This window comes from Misgurnus anguillicaudatus, chromosome 10 (genome assembly GCF_027580225.2).
Source record: "Misgurnus anguillicaudatus chromosome 10, ASM2758022v2, whole genome shotgun sequence".
Taxonomy (NCBI): domain Eukaryota; kingdom Metazoa; phylum Chordata; class Actinopteri; order Cypriniformes; family Cobitidae; genus Misgurnus; species Misgurnus anguillicaudatus.
The window spans coordinates 29,387,152-29,409,965 of record NC_073346.2 but is presented as its reverse complement, the minus strand read 5'-3'; the positions used below and the strand labels follow the sequence as shown (position 1 = coordinate 29,409,965).

At 37.1% G+C, this 22,814-nt stretch overlaps 2 protein-coding genes across 2 annotated transcripts in view; one reads left to right on the top strand and one right to left on the bottom strand.

The window, feature by feature from the left end:
- Positions 1-1,006: 1,006 nt before the first annotated feature.
- decr1 (2,4-dienoyl CoA reductase 1, mitochondrial) lies at positions 1,007-9,451 on the bottom strand. Its single transcript, XM_073872315.1, has 10 exons — positions 9,283-9,451; positions 8,681-8,888; positions 8,501-8,558; positions 8,328-8,414; positions 8,065-8,212; positions 5,774-5,873; positions 2,329-2,401; positions 2,049-2,195; positions 1,670-1,732; positions 1,007-1,581 (listed from the first exon to the last, which is right to left on the bottom strand). The coding sequence occupies exons 1-10, from the start codon at positions 9,347-9,349 to the stop codon at positions 1,522-1,524; spliced, it is 1,011 nt and encodes a 336-aa protein (XP_073728416.1). The 5' UTR covers positions 9,350-9,451; the 3' UTR covers positions 1,007-1,521.
- Positions 9,452-9,547: 96 nt separating this feature from the next.
- pik3r4 (phosphoinositide-3-kinase, regulatory subunit 4) overlaps positions 9,548-22,814 on the top strand; it is a 30,964-nt gene continuing 17,697 nt past the window's right edge. Inside the window, exons 1-11 of the mRNA XM_073872314.1 lie at positions 9,548-9,786; positions 12,400-13,165; positions 13,253-13,386; positions 13,469-14,072; positions 14,289-14,423; positions 17,190-17,411; positions 17,677-17,850; positions 17,937-18,082; positions 19,000-19,203; positions 20,017-20,218; positions 20,321-20,341. Coding sequence (XP_073728415.1) covers positions 12,448-13,165; positions 13,253-13,386; positions 13,469-14,072; positions 14,289-14,423; positions 17,190-17,411; positions 17,677-17,850; positions 17,937-18,082; positions 19,000-19,203; positions 20,017-20,218; positions 20,321-20,341 — 2,560 coding nt within the window. The 5' untranslated portion in view covers positions 9,548-9,786; positions 12,400-12,447. The remainder of the gene's footprint in view (positions 9,787-12,399; positions 13,166-13,252; positions 13,387-13,468; positions 14,073-14,288; positions 14,424-17,189; positions 17,412-17,676; positions 17,851-17,936; positions 18,083-18,999; positions 19,204-20,016; positions 20,219-20,320; positions 20,342-22,814) is intronic.

Genomic DNA, 22,814 nt, shown 5'->3' with positions numbered 1-22,814 from the left:
TCAAGTTTAACCGATGACTTCTTAATATCACAAAGTAAGTGTTTTGATTAATGACATTAATGTTTATGTTTTTAATTAGTGTGTACAACTAGTCAACTAAATGAATATAACATGGCAAAGATGAATGCACATTTATATAGGCGATTGATTCAATAGATTTATAGCATTTTTAATAAAAACTTGTCATGGATTTATTGCATTTTGTGGAAAAAATAATCCGTTTTTATAATAAATCTTTGAAAATCAAGTTATGGATTTGAATTTTTTATGTTTTTATAACCTAAAGATGCTATGTGAAAGTTTGTAACAGAAAATAGTGGTTTTCATCTTGTCACTTTCTTGGTATAGAAAACACGTTTTTACCGAAATTTGTCAAAATGGATTTATTGCGTTTTGGAACCAAACTCTTCATATGTATCACTGTAGTTGAGGTCAAGAAAAATATTCATGATGCTGTTATAAAACTATATGACAGAGTATCAACACCCAATGACATTTTAATAACACATTATATATGTACCACTGTAGTTGAGGTCAAGAAAAATATTCATGACGCTGTTACAAAACTTTATGACAGAGTATTAACACTTAATGACATTTTAATGACAAATTTACGGAGCCCCTAAGGGGACATGGAGCAAAAATTAAACAAAGTTTAGTTCCATGTGCTCACGTGAAACTTTCATGTGCTCACGTGAAACTTTCATGTGCTCACGTGAAACTTTCATGTGCAGAAGTTCGGTTTCGCGTGCTCACGTGAAGCTAAACTTAAAAAAAATTCTGCACATGAAAGTTTCACATGAGCACATGAAACTAAACTTTTGATTTTTTTTACTCCAATATCACTACGTTATTAAAATGACCAATTTTTTATATTTTCCTTAGTCTAATGATTTTATGTTTTGTGAAACCGTTACTAACTAGATAGATAGATAAAAATATTATTATGCAAGATATGTTAATTTGCATATTAATCTGCAAGAAGAATATACAGCACACTGTAGGCTACATTTTTACTTAACCTTTTTATCAGAAAACTGCTGAACATTGTTTTAACACTTGCAACACTCATTGAATAGGTGACATATTCAAATAAAAAGGTAGCATGTGCATTAAAAATGTAACTTATATGCCAACAGCCTAAAGAATGTTAACTTAATTGTTAAAGTTACTTTACCATCCACCAAGTTTGTCAGCATTTGGGCAGTGAGAACTAGCCTTTACCACAGAAAATGAATGCAAATCGGTCATGAAAACTAAATTAGTTACAGACATAGTCAACTAATGTTTCAGTGTGCAAATACTGCATTAAATTGATCATTGATCTTTAAAAACGTTTCAGAGGATGGACATTCACATGCGGCAGGGCAGATCATGATATGACTTTATCTACAGTATAAACGTTTGAAAGTTTGCTTGCTTGAAATGCTGGTTCAACAATATCAACATATTCAACATTTTGTGTATACAATAGAAAACAAACATCAGGACTGCCAATTTTTACCATGCATGATTTTTGGTTTATGATCCTTTTGTACTCCTGATCATTGCCTCCATCATAGCCCACTGCTCTTTTGTGACCTGCCGAATAAAATCAAGGTAAACACATAATAAATAAAGTAATCATTACTCCTGTTCAATACATTTGATGGATCGAGTTAAAAATCACCTTCTTCAGATCATTGAACTCGCCAGCCATATTGACGTATTCACCGCCATCCATTCTGATGATCTGTAAAAACAAGGAAGTCATTAAAGCTGGAAATGTTGTAAAAACACATCATTAGCTGCTCTGTCAAGGATCCTTAACTTTATAACTATAGGGCCATTACAGTAATGCACTAGACTGTATAATATCACATCGATCTTCAGAGAGCTGTTTTTTCTAGTCCCCCTCAAATTCCCTCTGTTACCCATCACAGAAATAAACACAAAGAAAGAGGGTCTGCCCTTGGCTCTGTCTTTATTTGGCTGTAAAAAGAGAAGCCCTGTGGGAGAAGATGGCTTTTGAGCTTTTGCCCGGAGAGACGCAAGGTCACTGAACTCACCGCGCCTGACACCCAGCTGGCGTAATCACTGCAGAGGTAGGCAGCCAGGTTGGCAATCTCTCCCGGAGTGCCCAGACGACCGGCGGGTATTCTATTGATCATAGACTTCTCGAACATGCCTGTGGGGTCCAGTCTGCTAAACGCACCCTACAGAAAGATTTTCATTTCAGACATTGTCATACAAAGATGTGTTTTTTGAATACAAACGGTCAAATTCAAGACCAACCATGATTTCAGTGAACCAGTCCCTAACATCGGTTTAACTCAAATTCACATATACCTTGGTTTTGATCGGTCCGGGTTGAATAACGTTAAATCGCATACCATATCTGCCCCATTCTGCCGCCAGAGACCTGTGGGCACGAGAAAACCAGTCTGAGAATAGACAAATGATTCAATATATCAGAGCAGTCACACTTGCACGGACTTGAAACGTGTCACATGTTTTCCGGGGACATCTGGTCATTCTGTTTATCAGATATCATCACTTCAAGTGGCGATATCTCCCTGAGACTGACTGTTTCATTAAGTTTATCACACAGGGGAAGCAATAGCAATAATGGTTAGATGGAAGCTGTGGTCATCTTATAAGCAAAACCAAAAAGTCTGACTTTCAGTGCAATTACAAATGAGATTAAAAATTACCTTTGTTCCACTATATTTTCAAAGAGGTTAATAACTAAAAAAGATCACAACCATAAGTAATACCTTTGGCCAATTACAAGCATTCAATGTGTGGGTGATTCTCACGAAACCATTGAAACACCACGGCACTAATGATTTTAGCTTTAAAATGTGTAATATAGTAACATTAAAAAGCATCAGAATTAACACAATACTGTGTTCTACCTTGCACAATGTGTGATTTCAACATAAGAATTTATATTTTATCTCATTTTCTGCTGAAATTCTCATTACCGCAATGTGTCCGGCTGTGTTTGAACATGCGTTATGTTGTAATTTAATCAAATGAACACAAAAATATTAAGAAAAAAAATAAATGGATGTTTTGCTAGACTACTTTAGATGACAGAAAAAATATTTACTGAATATTCATGTATAATAATAATGAAGAAAAAATAGGAAAATGATGTGTCCATGCCTGATGTTCTCATCCTCCGCAACACTTTTTGAGAACAGTTTAAGCACACAAACAGAATTTTAATAAAGTTTGATTTTGAGTGACCAAGCACATGGACCAGTTACTTCAAGATGGCTACCAGGTAAGATAATTTTTTTACAGTTAATTTGAAATATTGTCTTGTCAGAATGCTTACACGACATTTTGATTATCATTACCGCAACAGATGCTTATTAAATGTTAATTTAATTAATAGAAGCATAATACTTTGATTTTAAATGCATGTGCAGAATCTCAAAATTATGTTCTTTCAGGTTTGTCATGTCATTTTGAAAATATGTCAGTGTTGATGTTTTCTGACTGTTGCGGTAATGAGATTTTTTAGGACTAATTTTTTAAATTATGTTGCAAAAAGTGTTAAATGATAAGTAAAAGTTTTTAAATTAATGTTCCCATTTACTCCAGACTTTGTTTTTCAATGTCTGGTGGGAAAAAAAGTAAATTTAAGCAATTTTTACATTTTCATGCTTGACATTTTTAAAACCAAGTTTTCATGAGAATCACCCGTGTAGGGGAGAGCGGGGCATAACCCAACGCTTTTTTACTTTGGCTCTATCATTCAAAAAATATTTAAGTTAGGTTAATCATTTTTTACACAGTCAACACACACATCTCTTCTACAAATGAACACTTAAAGTTTGTTTGTGGGACCTATTGTTATCGTACAATTACACCAAAAGTGACAGGAGTGCAAACGTTTCAACTTACCCAATAGGTGGGGTTCATTGTAACAAACAGAGGGTTTGTCGTAACACATGCTCGAAAATGTAGTTTTAACACAAATAATTCAATAAAATTCTGTCTATATACTAAATGTGTATATTGTTTATATACACACACCTAAAGGATTATTAGTAACACCATACTAATACTGTGTTTGACCCCCTTTCGCCTTCAGAACTGCCTTAATTCTATGTGGCATTGATTCAACAAGGTGCTGAAAGCATTCTTTTGAAATGTTGGCTTATATTGATAGGATAGCATCTTGCAGTTAATGGAGATTTGTGGGATGCACATCCAGGGCACGAAGCTCCCGTTCCACCACATCCCAAAGATGCTCTATTGGGTTGAGATCTGGTGACTGTTGGGGCCATTTTAGTACAGTGAACTTATTATCATGTTCAAGAAACCAATTTAAAATGATTCGAGCTTTGTGACATGGTGCATTATCCTGCTGAAAGTAGCCATCAGAGGATGGGTACATGGTGGTCATAAAGGGATGGACATGGTCAGAAACAATGCTCAGGTAGGCCGTGGCATTTAAACGATGCCCAATTGGCACTAAGGGGCCTAAAGTGTGCCAAGAAAACACCGCCACACCATTACATTAATGGGGAATTGAACAGGTGTTCCTAATAATCCTTTAGGTGAGTGTATCTGCCTATAAAAGATAGATATCCACACATTAATCCATCCATGGTCCTTCATCTAACCATCCTTGTATTATGCATCAATGCATATAAATAGATTTTTTAAAAGGGCTGCACAATTACGACAAAAAAAAAAGATAATTGTGAGTTATTTCCTATGATATTTTATTAACAGTTATCATTTTGATGAATAGTATTTACATTGTTTTCATTTTGTTATCATTGTACACTGGAGGTTAGTTGTAAAACTGTGTTACAACTAACCCTGCTGTGTAAAAACGTTTTCAATCCCAGCCATTAGTTACTACGAGTTTTTGACATGTTTCAAAATGGTGTTATATTTTATGTAAAAACAAGACATTGATCAAAATAATAAAGTTGGATTTGGTGACTTACACACTTAACTCAGAAATCGAAAAAAACATAAGATGAAGAAATTACTTTTATGCCTCCAAAACAGTTTTTGTTCAAAATCTTACCTAAAACACATAAAAACTTTTCACTAATTCACAGGAGATCATCTTCTGACAGTAAGAGGAAAAAGACCAAAAGCCCAGATTGCTCAGCCCTATATACTGTAAATATGTAAAGTAGCTGCGTTACAATTAACCCGGCGTTAGTTTGTGCCCCCAACACCCCTACTCTATATACTGTGTTCACATATTATTTTTAAATATACAATGTAATTTGTATATGTGTTAACCAATCTGTAAAAAAAACAAGCTACGTAAATGTATCCTACACAATATAAAGAACATTCTGTAAGGCCGTCTCACTGATTGAAATAAATGTGAAACCAACTGACATAAAACGTTGGTGCTCCTAACCTCATAATTAGTAATGATACTTCAGTCTGAATTTCAAAGGCAAAGTCACAAATAATATTCAATGGACATTTTGTTATTAAACTAATTAAACATGTAAATAGAGAAGAGCTACTGGATAAACAGCATGCTGTTGTTCTTCCCTTTTGTTACTCTCAGAATATTGTGTACCGTGATGACTCAACCGTGATGATCCAACCCCATTAAGGGGTAAAGATCAAAAACCACATTTCAGAATTAAAATGTTAATGAAACATATCGGCGCCTTTATTATGTAAATGTATGCAGGCCTTTGGGAACAGATTAGAAGGACATTTGACATTCGCCTCAAATGAGGCCACAGCCTGCCATGTGACTGGCACCTGAAATTTTGTTTAATAGAGTCCATACTTGCACAGGGTTTCCACTCCAGATTTAGCAGCAGCGCTTGGAACGACGAACCCAGAGCCGCTCTCGGCATAGATTGTGGTGATGGCCAAAAACGCAGCACCTTTAAAATTACAACAAGATTCTGAGTTTTCAATGCTTGTACAATCTATGACATGAAGATCATGAAACTGTGTATAAAACTCTTACTGTAAGTAGTCCATTTAACTTTACATTTAAATTACATTGTCTCCAAAGAGTCATATTATGCAGATATGCATCTTGCATGTAACAGGATATTTAAACATTTTGTAATTACTATGTTCATTACTGTACTACAATCACATAAGGAGACTGGGTTTTGAACTAAGGTTAAAGAGGTTTACCCTTATCAGTCCCTCAAAATGACCCCCAAGCCACTTTTCTTTAGTTAAAAAAAATGGTTCCCTTTCCCTTAATCTCAGTGGAATAAGATTTTGATCATTTTCCACATTATCTGTCAATATTCATATAAAAAACTGGGCTTGATTCGGGTGTTCTGAAGATGTGCAGTTTTTTTTTTTTTAAAAAGAGGTCCTTGGGGGTCAAAATGACCCCAATTAAAAATGAATGGGAAAGGTAAAAAATATTTTTTTTTATTATTTGTCAAAAAAATCAATGCATCCAGAATAAATCAGAAAATTTAAAGCAAAAAAGCCGGGTACAAGAGCACAAATGCAATATAGAAAAGACATGCACGCACGCACGCACACACACACACAGGGTCTTTTTTATAGAATTTGGCAAAAAAACAACCACAGATGCAAAACAAAGATGTAAGGTGATGGGCTCTAATGTTCACACACACGCGCACACATATACACACACACACACACACACACACACACACACACACACACACACACACACACACACACACACACACACACACACACACAAAGACAAATTCACACACAAACAAACACGCACACACACACACACACACAGTCAGGCATACACGGTTTACGGGGACATTTCAATAGACGCAATGCATTTTATACTGTACAAACTGTTATATTCTATTCCCCTAACCCCAATGTCACAAAAACCTGTTGCCAGTCTTTAATCTATGAAAAACTACCATTTAGTATGTTTTTTAGCGTTTCAGTTCATGGGGACACTTCCTGTGTCCCTGTAAACCATAGTTATAGCATAGTTAACATGTCATTATACACTATTCACGTCCCCGTAAACCACATTTGCAAACCCATGCGCACGCACGCACACACACAAATTACAAAAAAATCTATTTGAAATAATATTTATTTTTAATGTTCTTTCTAATGTTTCTATATTCACAAAATGTATCACCAAAGTGGTGATGTGAGCAGTTGGCCCATCCAGTGAAATAAATGGGTCTCTATGGCCCTCTGCTGGTCAAAATGTTTTATTTTCTAAACTGTAAGTCTTTTATGTTTTTTTTTAACAAGCAAATGGCAGAATTCAACACATAACATCTAGATCAATATTTAGAAACAATTTAAATCAAATTTAAATAACAATTTATGTGAATTTTTCATAAAATCGATATTTTACATGCAAGATAATGGTGTAGTTGAGGAATTTAGTGGTAAAAAGGTACAAAAGTACTTCATATCTCCCAAAACACAGCATTAATGTATAGATGGGAAGTAAACAAAAATTATATATTATTTGTATCATTATCAATGCATATATTTTTTGTAATCAATCTATCAATTTCTGGGGTCATTTTGACCCGCAAGGACCCTTAGTGTAAACAGGAAAATCTGGGCTTATGAGGGTTAAAGCCACAGTGTTCTTTAAAAATGTTGGTAACAAAATCCAATATAATGAATTACATCCTTTGTGGTAGTTCTGGTAATTACTTTTTGTGTAGATTCAAAAAGGTATAACACGTGACATGTCCAATAAGCCACAGGCAATCTCATTAAATGTAATTTCATTAGCAATTACCACATGTTAAAAAATGAATCATAATGTAGCTTACAGAATAATTCACATAACACAGAAATACTGTGGATTCCATTTAACATCTACTCCAGTGTACTTACTGTCCTCTAGTGGCAATGACTAATAATGAACACATCCAAAAATTTGTGTAGAGCATTGCTTTGGCAGCATTTACGGGTTTACACATAAATACTGATAATATGTATACTTTGAATGCAGTTGCTTTGGACAAAAGCATCTGCCAAATGCATACTGTAATGTAAATGTAATGAAATTATGGGGATAATGCAGAAATACTAAATTTGGTTAAATTATTTTTCTACAACTACTATAAATATATTTACCTTTCTCAGCTTTGATGAGATGCTTCCCAACCTCCAGTGTGACATAAGCTGTGCCGTTAAGGACGATGTCTGTGATGGTTCTCCAAGCATTTGGTGAGAGGTTTTCTGAAGGGCATATAAAGTTTCCAGCAGCATTGTTTATTACCACCTGTGGGACGTAAAGCAAAGATGAGGGACTCCCACTAAAAGCTGCAGGTGCAAAGCAGATCTAAGAGATGTGTTTGGAGAATCAGAGATCTTTACTGTGGGAGACTTGAACCTACATCAGGTAGACCGACATCACTGATGAGCTGGTTAACAGCAGACGTCACTGAAGCAGGATCTCTCACGTCACACTGGATAGCATGAACCTGACACAAACACATTTATCATAGTTAAAATAGGAAGATAATAACTGTTTCTACATAGTTTTTCAACTTCTATAATAAAAAGGTACCTTGTTTCCCGTCTGTTGTGAGATTTCATCAGCAGTTTTCTTCAAAACATCAAGTTTTCTGAAATCAGAAAAATGAACAATAACAAACACAAAGCTGTAGGTGTTACCTGTATACATTTACATTTATTTATTTAGCAGATACTTTTATTGAAAGCAACTCACAATTATCCATCTACTAACCTGCTGGCTATCACACACTGTGCTCCCAGTGCAGAGAGATTGGAGGCAATGCCTCGCCCGAGTCCTGTGCCTCCACCAGTAATAAAGGCCACTTTGTTTTTGAAAGCTCCTGGGGGAAGCATAACACCTTCTGAAGCTGGGAAGAATCCAGCTTGAGAGGAGGAACTGCTTTGATATAAAGTGTTTGTCCCATTTCCAAATAACCGTGAATGAAAAGCAAACAAGGATTATTATTAGATTTTCAGAAATCAAGAATAGTTAGGAACTAGGTCAAAGGTCATTAAGACTTTTACACTGTAAAGCATTTACTGTGTAAGTTACATATTCAAAACATTTTGCAGTATTATAAGCAACTATATATAAGGTGTCACATGTAAATCATATTATCCCACATCCATATTTTGATATATACATCCATTTCCCATTTGTATATTCTATAGCTGTATATTAAAACATTTTTAACTACAAAATTAATAGCACCCACCACCTTATATAATCGTCAAAAACATTGATTGTCTGCATTTTATGACATAAGTTATTTTTAAAATGCACGCACAAAATTTTGTAAAAGTGCAAAATAATAAAAGATTTCTCTACCCGTGCCGTTGTGACAGACTTAGTCGGGGTCAACAATTTATTTAACAAAACAAGTCCTTTTAAAAACACCATGGTGTCAAAAGAATCGCGTTTTTAAAGAGTGTAAATTTTAAACGCAACCTTGCAAAAATGTAGTGAAGCCAGAATCAATACGTTTCAATTAAATGACTCTACAGAAAAAGTCCCAACTCCCGGAAGTTATTTCCGGTTTCATGTTCGCCGCGCGGATCTAGAATCAGCCATGGTACCGTATTCCTCCAATAGCGTGTTGCTATCGAGCGACTAACAGGTCCTAGATCAGCCAATGAGGCCACAATCTGACGCTTCTATTTTACTGCTGATACATGACAACAAACGGATCTGCGTTTTCCTGTAAATATACTGTATCATTTTTGCTAGTGTCGCTAGGCTTTACTTGGTCAAAATGTAAAGTGTGTATTTAAGTACGGTTATAGAAATGAATTGCTAACCAGTTTGTTATTTGACAGCGCGCTGGGTCTAAACATCAGGTAAACAACATGTTTGTATTTATGTAAGCGCTGTAACGTTAAGCGTGCTTGACACATTATGTGAGTCATTGGTAGGTTATCTTTAGTGAGAAAAGCAACGACCCAGTTGTTCTGAGTTTTAGTTGTTATTAACAGATATGATGCATCAGTTCATATCTCATGACAGTCATATGACACAGACTATTTACAACGTATTTTTTGTGTGCAGTTACTAACATTGCTATTCCTTACTCAATGAAAATGTAAAGAATATTTATACATTTTGTAGCTATACAACAATTGTAAAAAAATACAAGGGGCTAATAACGTGCAGAATGTATGTATGTATGTATGTAGGTAGGTATTCTATCTATCTATCTATCTATCTATCTATCTATCTATCTATCTATCTATCTATCTATCTATCTATCTATCTATCTATCTATCTATCTATCTATCTATCTATCTATCTATCTATCTATCTGCTTATCTACAATCTACAGTATCTAAAGTCTGTCTGTCAGTATATTGTCTGTCTGTCTGTCTGTCTGTCTGTCTGTCTGTCTGTCTGTCTCTCTGTCTACTGTAGGCTAGGTACATAAGCACGTCTGTCTGTCTGTCTGTTTGTCTGTCTAATGCCTGTCTGTTTATCTACATTACAGTATGTACGTTAGTACGCCTGTCTGTCTGTCTGTCTCTCTGTCTACAGTATGCCTGTTTGTTTGTTTGTTTGTTTGTATGTATGTATGTATGTCTGTCTACAGTATGTTTGTCTGTCTGTCTACAGATCTATCTATCTATCTGTCTATCTACAGTACAGTATCTCTGTCTACAGTATGTCCATATATCTGTCTGTCTGTCTATCTGATCTACAGTACAGGATATATCTATAGTATGTCTGTCTATCTATCTACCTACAGTATGTACATTAGTACGCCTGTTTGTTGTATGTCTGTCTGTCTGTCTGTTTGTTTGTTTGTACGTCTGTGTGTCTGTATGTACATCAGTACGCCTGTCTGTCTGTCTACAGTATGTCTATTTATCTGTTTGTCTGTCTGTCTACAGTACAGGATATATCTATAGTATGTCTGTCTATCTATCTAAAGTATTAGTACACCTGTCTGTCTGTTTGTCTGTCTGTCTGTCTGTTTGTTTGTATGTATGTCTGTCTGTCTAGAGTATGTACATCAGTACGCCTGTCTGTCTGTCTGTCTGTCTGTCTATCTACAGTACAGGATCTGTCTATAGTATGTCTGTCTATCTATATACTTACAGTATGTACATTAGTACGCCTGTTTGTTTGTATGTCTGTCTGTCTGTCTGTCTGTCTGTTTGTTTGTACGTCTGTCTGTCTAGAGTATGTATATCAGTACGCCTGTCTGTCTGTCTACAGTATGTCTACCTATCTGTCTGTCTGTCTACAGTATGTCTGTCTGTCTGTCTATCTATCTATCTACAGTACATGATATATCTATAGTATGTCTGTCTGTCTATTTATCTAAAGTATGTGTACATTAGTACGCCTGTCTGTCTGTCTGTCTGTCTGTCTGTCTGTTTGTTTGTTTGTTTGTTTGTATGTATGTCTGTCTGTCTGTCTGTCTGTCTAGAGTATGTACATCAGTACGCCTGTCTGTCTGTCTGTCTGTCTGTCTGTCTATCTACAGTACAGGATCTGTCTATAGTATGTCTGTCTATCTATATACTTACAGTATGTACATTAGTACGCCTGTTTGTTTGTATGTCTGTCTGTCTGTCTGTCTGTCTGTCTGTCTGTCTGTCTGTCTGTTTGTTTGTACGTCTGTCTGTCTAGAGTATGTATATCAGTACGCCTGTCTGTCTGTCTACAGTATGTCTACCTATCTGTCTGTCTGTCTACAGTATGTCTGTCTATCTATCTATCTACAGTACAGGATATATCTATAGTATGTCTGTCTGTCTATCTATCTAAAGTATGTGTACACCAGTACGCCTGTCTGTCTGTCTGTCTGTCTGTTTATTTGTTTGTTTGTTTGTTTGTTTGTTTGTTTGTTTGTATGTCTGTCTGTCTGTCTGTCTAGAGTATGTACATCAGTACGCCTGTCTGTCTGTCTACGGTATGTCTATTTATCTGTCTGTCTGTCTGTCTGTCTGTCTGTCTACAGTACAGGATCTATCTATAGTATGTCTTTCTATCTATCTACAGTATGTACATTAGTACGCCTGTCTGTCTGTCTGTTTGTTTGTTTGTTTGTACGCCTGTCTGTCTGTCTGTTTGTATGTCTGTGTGTCTAAAGTATGTACATCAGTACGCCTGTCTGTCTGTCTGTCTACAGTATGTATGTCTGTCTGTCTGTCTGTCTGTCTTTCTGTCTGTTTGAACGTCTGTCTGTCTATCTACAGTATGTACATTAGCATGCCTGTCTGTCTGTCTGTTTCTTTTTCTGTCTGTCTATCTGTCTGTCTACATTATATATAAATATATCTATCTATCTATGTGTCTATCTATAGTACATTTGTCTGTCTATCTAATGTATTCGAGTATGTCTGTCTGTCTACTAGTCATCTGAAGAATATAACGTTTTATTTATATTAGTACAAGAATCCTAAATGTATGGTGCTGAACAAGTATCCATCTGTCTGTATCTAATCTATCAGTTATAGGTAGAGATTTTCCTTTGGGACGACCATCTCTCCTCCAGTGAGATGGGGAATCAGCTAGCTGGAATTGCTCCATCACAGATACTCTCAGTGGACAGTTACTTCTCGGACATCCATGATTATGAGTATGACAAAAGTCTGGGAAGTACACGGTTTTTCAAAGTGGCCCGAGCCAAACATAGAGAGGGTCTGGTGGTGGTTAAGGTCTTTGCGATCCAGGATCCCTCGCTGCCCTTAACCAGCTACAAGCAGGAGTTGGAGGAGCTGAAAATCAGATTGCACTCTTGTCAAAACTGTCTCCCTTTTCAAAAAGCCACGCTCACAGAGAAAGCAGCCATTCTCTTTCGACAGTACGTCCGTGATAATTTGTACGACCGAATCAGTACGCGTCCCTTCATGAACAATGTGGAGAAGAAGTGGATTGCCTTCCAGATCCTTAACGCTGTGGAACAGGCCCATAAATCTGGTGTGCGCCATGGCGACATTAAAACTGAGAATGTGATGGTAACAAGCTGGAACTGGGTGCTGCTAACGGACTTTGCTAGTTTTAAACCCACATACTTGCCTGAGGACAACCCTGCAGATTTTAACTATTTCTTCGACACGTCCAGGAGAAGAACGTGCTACATTGCTCCCGAGAGATTTGTGGATGGCAGCATATTTGCCACAGAAAGTGATCAGACAACTCCACTTGTGGATCTCTCCAGCAATAGCCAAAGGACAAGAGGAGAGCTCAAGCAGGCAATGGACATCTTCTCAGCTGGTATAAGTGTTTCTGTGAAAGTTGTGAAATATAATCTGACATACTTTGCAAAGACTTTACTTTATAATTTTTTATTTTATTTTCTAGGATGTGTGATTGCAGAACTTTTTACAGAAGGAGTTCCACTCTTCGATCTCTCACAGTTGCTGGCTTACCGTAAAGGACATTTCCAAACCGAACAAGTGCTGATGAAAATTGAAGATCATAGTATAAGAGAACTGGTATAATTTCTGTTAATCACTTTTAGAAATGTTTAATGTTCTTTTCACCTGATACAAACATATCAAATCTTATTTTCCACAGGTGGCTCAGATGGTGCAGCGAGAACCAGAAAAACGCCTAGCGGCCGAAGAATATCTGAAACAGCAGCGAGGTAAAGCTTTCCCAGAAATCTTCTACACCTTCCTTCAGCCCTACATGGCCCAGTTTGCTAAAGAGACCTTTCAGTCCGCTGACGAAAGGGTGCTGGTGATCCGTAAGAACCTGGAAAACATTCTCAATAACCTGTGCAGTCAGGCTGGGAAATCGGAAAACCAGGAGAAGGCATCCGAAGAGCAAAGTTCCTCCAAGGAGCAGGGGCTGGTGGTGCTGGTGTCAGTGATCACTTCGTGTCTCCAGACGCTGCGCTTTTGCGACTCCAAGCTGGCGGCGCTGGAGCTGATACTGCATCTGGCGGAGCGTCTGAATGTGGAGATTTTGCTGGACAGAATCACACCGTACCTGCTTCACTTCTGTAATGACACAATGCCCCGCGTCAGGGCCGAAGCTGTTCGCACGCTGACAAAAGTGCTCGCGCTAGTCAAGGAAGTTCCTCGCAATGACGTCAATATTTACCCGGAATACATCTTGCCTGGGATTGCCCACTTGGCCCAAGATGAGGCTACGATTGTCAGACTTGCTTATGCAGGTATAATATTGCTACAAATAACTATAAAGAAGGCATGCATGCAAGCATGTCTTGCATTTGAAAAATATGGCCACATGAATAATTTACATATAAACATAAATTCAAACATTGAGCATTTAAGGCAGATTATGAATGGCAATTAATTTGTGAAAGCCATTTCATGTTGACTGTAATGATATTGTATCCACGTGTTAATCCGATTTATTTTCTTTACAGAGAACATAGCTCACTTAGCTGAGACAGCTCTGCGTTTTCTGGAGCTGGTGCAGGAGAATAATTTGAGCTCTGAACAAGACGTAAATGGAGAAGACACTGAAGAAACTCTTCATCCAAATGAAAACTATGACTCAGGTACATATTGGTTCTTAAATTGCAAGTGGTAGCCTAGATAAAGTTTGCATATGATCATAAATGAGGATCCCAATGTGAGACAATACGTACTTTAAGGCTGCATAACGATTAATCGCAACTAATTGTTTGCAGAAAAGTTTGTGTTTATATCATATTTGTGTGTGCACTGGTGTACTGTGTATAAAAATTATGTAGATATAAATACACATACATACACTCACCTAAAGGATTATTAGGAACACCATACTAATACTGTGTTTGACCCCTTTTGCCTTCAGAACTGCCTTAATTATATGTAGCGTTGATTCAAGAAGGTGCTGAAAGCATTCTTTAGAAATGTTGGCCCATATTGATAGGATAGCATCTTGCAGTTGATGGAGTTTTGTGGGATGCATATCCCATTCCCCCACATCCCAAAGATACTCTATTGGGTTGAGATCTGGTTACTGTGGGGGCCATTTTAGTACAGTGAACTCATTAGTCCCTTTCACACATACAGCCTTTACTGGTAATTTACTGGTAAATTGCAGTTAACAGATCATGTGTGAACAGAACCTTTCCGGTAAATCGGTGCTCCCAATTTACCAGTAAGACAGGTTGTAGGATTGCCAGTAATTTACCGGTAAGCGCTATGTGTGAACGAAAATTATAGGATTACCGGCATTTAGAACAGACAACGTCAGACCGTGCTGAAAGCTTCGGGCCAATCATAGCGTTTTAATACAGATGACGCGTTTACCCACGCACTGTTTACGGACGTTTCCACACACATGCTGCTTGAAAGTTGAGCACACCTGAAGTTTACGTCCACATTTCTTCACCAAAGTTGTTTAAAACAGCTTACCGCCGGAATTGCCGACGTCCTTAGCACGCCCTCCGTGAAGCCTAACGTGCAAACAGTAGTGTTGTTAAAAACGCATTTTCGGTTTGACGTCGTCTCATTCAATGTTGTTTGGTCATGAGCAACTTCGCGACTGTTTACCACAGATGTGAAAACAGCAAAATACGGACCGTGGATATGAACGACGTGGATTGTTTGCAAATACAACACTGAGCTCGCCGCGTGCTACAGGTACTTCTGCTTTCTCAACGAATTTACCGGTATTTTGATACTGATGTGTGAATGATGTCTTACTGGTAAAATAACGGAACGCCACTGCGCGTGTGAACAGCACATTTTTTGTATTTACTGGTAAATTCATTCTGGTAAATTCATGGTAATTTACCAGAATTACTGTGTGAAAGAGGCTATTGTCATGTTCAAGAAACCAATTTGAAATGATTTGAGCTTTGTGACATGGCGCATTATCCTGCTGGAAGTAGCCATCAGAGGATGGGTACATGGTGGTCATAAAATACAATTTGAACCGGCAGTACAGATTATGGTGTACAGGGGCCCGTTTCAATAAGGAGGTTCAACCAACTCTGAGTTTAAACTTGAACTCTGAGTTGACTTACTCTGAGATAGTAAACTCTAGGTTTTCGGTTACAGAACAGCTGATCTGAGTTAGTTCAAATGACTCAGAGTAGGTTGACTCTGAGTTAAGCGCGTGCACAGCCACAATGAAAAGCCATCATCAATGGAGCTCAGATATTAGGATTTACCATGGCAACAGCATGTAAAAAAGAGGTCTTAATAATTTTTACTACTAAAACTGAAAGTGTTACTGCAAGTGTACAGCAACTACGACCATATATTTTAAACAAAAGAGTTGTTTTTGTAAATTGCTACTCTAGTAAATGCGTACATTTAATTTTTCATCACAGTTAAAATATCCGAAGTAAATAAACTGAGGACTGTACGTTATTATATTCATTTACATGCAGATGCAATCCCATGGACAAAAAGATGACAGCAGCTCAGCTAAAAATGAAATTAAGCATAATACTTTGTCATATAAGGCTACGAACTTTACAAATGTTTGTCATGAATAAAACAGAAATTCGCCAAGCCGGGATTCGAACTCGGACGCCGACAGTACGCCTGCCCAAACCATGGCACACAGGACTACCTACTAGACCAGTGATAATGATGAGTGGATACATAAGAAATGTAAACGCAACTGTTTAGTTGTAAGAGCACCACAAAGAGTGATATTAGTCATATATGGATATTTATATATCTAAAATTACTGCAAAAAAATAATAATTTTGCTCATATAAACGTAAGTGGATATGACAAAAAAACCACTCGGGGTCTCAAAATCCTTTCGCGACATAAATCTAACTTTCTACAAATGAATGCAACATCATTATCTACACCAGTGTAATATATAAAAATATAAAGTAGTAAGTTAAAATGGTTTGCACTGGCAATTTAATTATAACTTAAAGACAGCTAAAAACATATTTTACAGTGTACATAATAAAAATGTGTGCAAATGAATGAATGTACTAAAGCAACTAACAAAATTAAACACGGCTACTCCTTTAAAAAAGGGGAGGAGACCACAAGAAAGAGAGTTTACAGGATAAAACTTGCTCCCGACCAGGTTAGGTTCACAGAGTAAGTTACCCAGACTCTGAGTATAAGTTACCTCTCCTTCTAAAACAGGCTTGACTTACCCCGCTGTCTCAGGTTTAACCTACCTCCCTTTTTGTAACAGAAAACGAGTTTCCCTCATTTCAGGGTTAACAAACTCAGAGTTTTCACTTAACCACCTTTCTGAAACAGACCCCAGGTGTAGAATAAGCTAAACTAAACAGATGAGTTTTGAGTTGAGATTTAAATAATGAATAACAAATTTATCCATCTCTTGTCTATAGAGCTGCAGGCCCTGCATGAGATGGTTCAGCAGAAGGTTGTGACGTTACTGAGCGACCCAGAAAACATTGTCAAACAGACGCTGATGGAGAACGGCATCACGCGCCTCTGCGTTTTCTTCGGCCGGCAGAAGGCCAACGACGTGCTTCTCTCCCACATGATCACCTTCCTCAACGACAAAAACGACTGGCACCTCCGTGGGGCTTTTTTCGACAGTATAGTGGGTATGGTGCCATCACATAGCAATGTTCCTGCAGTATTCCACTTCCTGTTAGTAGCAAGTACATCATGCAAGCACCATGCTTTAAGCTATGGGAACACAAGACAGAGATGCCTAAGATAGACATAGATTGATACATAATACATAAGAAGCGCAAAGGTCATAGGTTTGATCCCAAGGAAACACACATACTAATAAAATGTATAGCTGTCACTTTAGATAAAGTGCATAGTTGTAAATATAGTAACCAGATGTTTTCCTCACTGCAGGTGTAGCTGCATATGTGGGCTGGCAGAGTTCCTCCATCCTGAAGCCTCTTTTGCAGCAGGGCCTGAGTGATGTCGAGGAGTTTGTCATTTATAAAGCACTTAACGCTCTTACTTGCATGTGTCAACTGGGGCTGCTGCAGAAACCTCACATCTATGAGTTTGTTAGTGATATCGGTGAGCAAAATGCTTTACTCTTGGATTTTGATGTTTAACAGGCTTTGTAGTTATTGTTTATGAATTAAAATGTTACTGTCCCATAGCTCCTTTCTTGTGTCACCCCAATCTGTGGATTCGCTATGGAGCCGTGGGTTTCATCACTGTGGTCGCTCAGCACCTAAACATAGCTGACGTCTATTGCAAACTCATGCCCCATCTCAACCCCTTCATCACCCAGCCTATTATACAGGTGAGGACACATCTGCGTGGCCATACTTTTCAGGGAGTTTTAAAGGGACACTCCACTTTTTTTGAAAATATTTTTTTCCAGCTCCCCTAGAGTTAAACATTTGATTTTAACCTTTTGGGATCCATTCAGTTGATTTCTGGGTCCGGCGGTACCATTTTTAGCATAGCTTAGCATAATCCATTGAATTTGATTAGACCATTAGCATTCCGCTAAAAAATAACCAAAGAGTTTTGATATTTTTCCAATTTAAAACTTGACTCTTCTGTAGTTACATCGTGTACTAAGGAAAATTAAAAGTTGTAATTTTTTAGGCCAATATGGCTAGGAACTATACTCTCATTCAGGTGTAACAATCAAGGACTTTGCTGCTGCTGTAACATGGCTGCAGGAGGCACAATGATATTACACAGCACCTGAAATAGTCCCCTGCTATTGAAAGTAACCAAGGGGACAATTTTCTGGCAGTGCGTAATATCACTACGCCTGCTGCAGTCATGTTACAGCAGCAAAGTCCTTGATTATTACGCCAGAATGAGAGTATACTTCCTAGCCATATCGGCCTAGAAAATCGCAGTACACGATGTAACTACATACATTCATAATAAAGAAAAACTATAAAATAACTTTCATGAATAACACCATTGTCTTTTCTAATGCTTATCATTAACCCTACACACACATCCACATATTGTTTTGCTTAATACTCATTGTAGTGTTGAGAGAAATATTTTACATTTATGAGTAGTTCCATGTTAATGTTAACCATACTATAAAAGATGTCAATATTTGGTGGTTTAAAATGTAAGGTCTTTGTTGGTTAGGTCTCTCCTGTTGAGCTACAGAAACATTAAACTATTTGTTTAGGTGTAGTAGCTGAATTATTATATTTATGGTTGATTTCCTCTGTGATTGGGCAGATTGATAAGGAAATCGTTTTGCTCAGCGTGCTGAAAGAGCCTGTAAGTCGATCCATCTTCGACTATGCACTGCGTTCCAAAGACATCGGCAGCCTCTTCAGACACCTGCTGCTCCGGCAAAAAAAGCGCAATGGCTCCATCCCAGAATGCCCCATTCCTGAGGACCCTGCGATCGCCCAGCTACTCAAGAAACTTCTCTCACAGGTCAGAAAGCTTTCCAATTTTACATTTCTGACTCTAATGTTTCCGTAGTTAATGTTTCTCTAAAAATCTATGCAGCTGCTTTTTGCTACACTGTAGGTTACCAAGCATTAGGGATAGTTCCACCAAAAATAAAAATATGTCATCATTTAATCATCCTGTAGTTGTTACAAACGTGTATATATTTATTTGTTTTGCTAGACACAAAGGAAGATATTTGTAGTCAAGCAGGAAACTGGAGCACCATTGACTTCCATAGTAGGAAATAAACTTACTATGGAAGTCAATGGTGCTCAAAAACGGTTTGGTTACAAACATTTCTCAATAAATAAATTTATATATATATATATATATATATGTATATGTATATATATATATATGTATATATATATGTATATATATATATATATATATATATATATATATATATATATATATATATATATATATATATATATATATATATATATATATATATATATATATATATGTATATAATGTATATGCCCAGCGTTTAGTGTTTAGCAGAACAAAATAAATTAACAAAGGAATTATATAGGCTTTTAACAACTAGAGTTTTCATAGAGTTTTCATGAGTTTTCATTTTTGGATAAAGTATTCCAACTTTTTGAGCATATTTAAATTATTAAGTAACCTATTAGGTTATGTTTAACAGCATCTTGAACCAATAAACTACAGCCATAAAGTTCTTGGATTGGAGTCCTTTTTTATTTTATAGGCCTAATCATAACTGTATCCCAAAGGATATTGACTGGGAGACTTTTGTAAATCTTCTAATCACATGATCTCTTTCAGGGAATGACTGAGGCTGAGGAGGACAAGCTTTTGGCTCTCAAAGATTTCATGCTCAAGTCCAACAAGGCCAAAGCCAACATCATAGATCAGAGCCACCTGAATGATGGAGCTCAGAGTGGCATCATTGAACTCGGAATGCTGGGCATCACCGGTCGACAAGTGGACCTGATCAAACCCAAGCAGGAGTCAGAGGACAAAAGAGGTGTGCCGGACGCCCGTTTTATCACTTGGTCTTTATTTTACCCCATTTATTTCATTGGTTTAACATTACAATGAATGTTTTATATTTTTTATTTGTTCACAGACTTCATCAATACTGCCTCTGGTATATTGTTTAGGTCTTAAGCAGCTATGCTAAGTTTGGTGTTACATTTTAACGTTTTTGACTAACTCTGACTGTTTGTCAGAACTGACAATTCACAATAACATAGAAAAATTATACAACTAAGAATAGACTCTTAGTTGTGCACGAAAGCATATGCTGGATAATAATGCTTTTTGTTGAAGTCAGTCTGTTAAAAATCTGTGAAAGTTTCCTTTTGGAGTGTTTGACTGGTTGAATTTAATTGCTCACACATCAGAAGTCTTGAAAGTTATAGATTTTCCATATCATTTAGTTTTTCACTAAATTTTGTGGCATAACATGCACTTCTTAAAGGTCCAGTTCTTTCTGTGTTTTTTAAGCTTTGATCGTGTTTTTTGGTGCGCAATATAACATGTGTTCATGTTTCACGTGTAAAAAACGCAGTATTTTTCACACAATTTACTTATCTGCATACCGCTGTCTTCAAAACGGGCTGATGTCTTCCTTGTTCTATGAAGTCCCTCCTTCAGAAATACTTATTGAGTTCTGATTGTGTAGTTTGTTTAGTGTGTTGTGATTCGATAGCAGCTTAGCTTGCCGTTAGCTTAGCTGTATTCCTGTGGGTGGAGTTTACTCAAAAAACTGTTTTTTGACGTCATTAAAGCAGGAAGTAGAGGGCTGTAGTCCAAACCGGCTGTCCGCTGTAGGCTTTGAAAGGCGAATTCTGTTAAAGAAAATATATCGCCTGGCAGTGAACTTTGAGCTTTATCATTTTACAGGTATTATTTATGCTATTATAGCAACATTACACACTAACTAGGGTTTAAAAATTGTATCAGAAAGAATGTGACCTTTAAAAGAACAATCATATTATCCCTTACAAATCTTTAAAATGTAACTTTTTTTATTTGCAATAACTTGTCTGCAAAATTTCCGACTTTGTGAAAGTAATGTGCTACTGGACTAAGCAGATGTACTATGTCAAAAAAATTAGTTTTGGGAATTTTATTTGATGTGAATAAATGTAGTGCCTTTTACGTTTGTTTCGGAGATTAGCTTTTTGCATTTAAACTGACCTATTATTAATATGCTGATTGGCCGGTCGCGACATTTGCAGGTTTGTTATTCCCAGATAACAACCGCTTAAAACTAATACTAATACTGGTATATTTACTCATGATTAAAGTCGCCATGAAAATAAAATGAAAAACAGCCATTTGTTTTGTAATATTGTGGTATTTTATTAGAAATAACTCTTCTGTAAGCTTCTTTATTTAAAAAAAATGTATGTGCCCTCATAATCTTTAATCAAAAACGCAAATCTCCTCCCCTCCTCAAAACGATCTCTCTTTACTTCCGGACATATGGCAGGTGGGCGAGGTCCGGGAAAAGATCGCTGGGATTAGCAATTAGCAACACGACCCAAATTCAAATGATCCAATCAGATCTCCATGAACGAATTTAAATGGACACTCCACTTTTTTTGAAGATATGCTGATTTTCCGGCTTCCCTGGTGTTGGGCATTTGATTTTTACAGTTTTGGAATCCATATTCCGATCTCTGGGTCTGGCGCAACTCTTTTAGCATAGCTTAGCACAATCCATTGAATCTGATTAGACCATTAGCATCGCGCTAAAAAATAACCAAAGAGTTTGGATATTTTTCCTATTTAAAACTTGACTCTTCTGTAGTTACTAAGTACTAAGACCGACAGAAAATTATTGCTCTCATTCTGGCGTAATAATCAAGGACTTTGCTGCCATAACATGGCTGCAGGAGGCGCAATGATATTACGCAGCAGCCGAAAATAGTCCCCTTAGTAACTTTCAATGGCGGGGGACTGTTTTCGGGTGGTGCGTAATATCACTACGCCTGCTGCAGCCATGTTATGGCAGCAAAGTCCTTGATTATTACGCCAGAATGAGAGTATAGTTCCTAGCCATATCGGCCTAAAAAATCACAACTTTTAGTTTTCTGTCGGTCTTGGTGCACGATGTGGCTGCGGGGGAGTCAAGTTTTGAATGGGAGGAGGTGTCCGTGCTCTTTGGTTGTTTTTTGGCGCTATGCTAATGGTCTAATCAGATTCAATGGATTGTGCTAAGCTATGCTAAAAGTGGTAGCGCCAGACCCGGAGATTGACTGAATGGATTTGGAGACTGTAGGAATCAAATATTTGGGGAGCTTGAAAATTAGTATATTTTTAAAGAGGTGCATTGTCCCTTTAAGTCCAGCCCTCCTTATTTCATTTCAGAAGCCGGTTTCACGTGGAAAGTAAGGCAATCGCTACTTACGTTTCATGGAGACCAAATAGTGTGTTCGTGACATTTAAACATCTTGTCTTATCTCAAAACCGAAAGTAAATGGGTTTTCCTTGCGGAGGGTCTGCATTTGTTAAAAATGTGCAAATAATTTTTTTTTCAAATCAAAATGAATGTTCCTTACCTTACTGATGAGGTAAAGAGCGGTGTAATAAGCGGGATAATTTACAGGCAG

Coding starts and splice junctions, on each gene's coding strand:
- decr1 (XM_073872315.1), bottom strand. CDS start 9,349: ATGGTGTTTTTAAAAGGACTTGTTTTGTTAAATAAATTGTTGACCCCG. Junction 2,196..2,328: donor CCGGACCGATCAAAACCAAG/GTATATGTGAAT, acceptor ATCTTTCTGTAG/GGTGCGTTTAGCAGACTGGA. Junction 1,582..1,669: donor AGTTCAATGATCTGAAGAAG/GTGATTTTTAAC, acceptor TTTATTCGGCAG/GTCACAAAAGAGCAGTGGGC.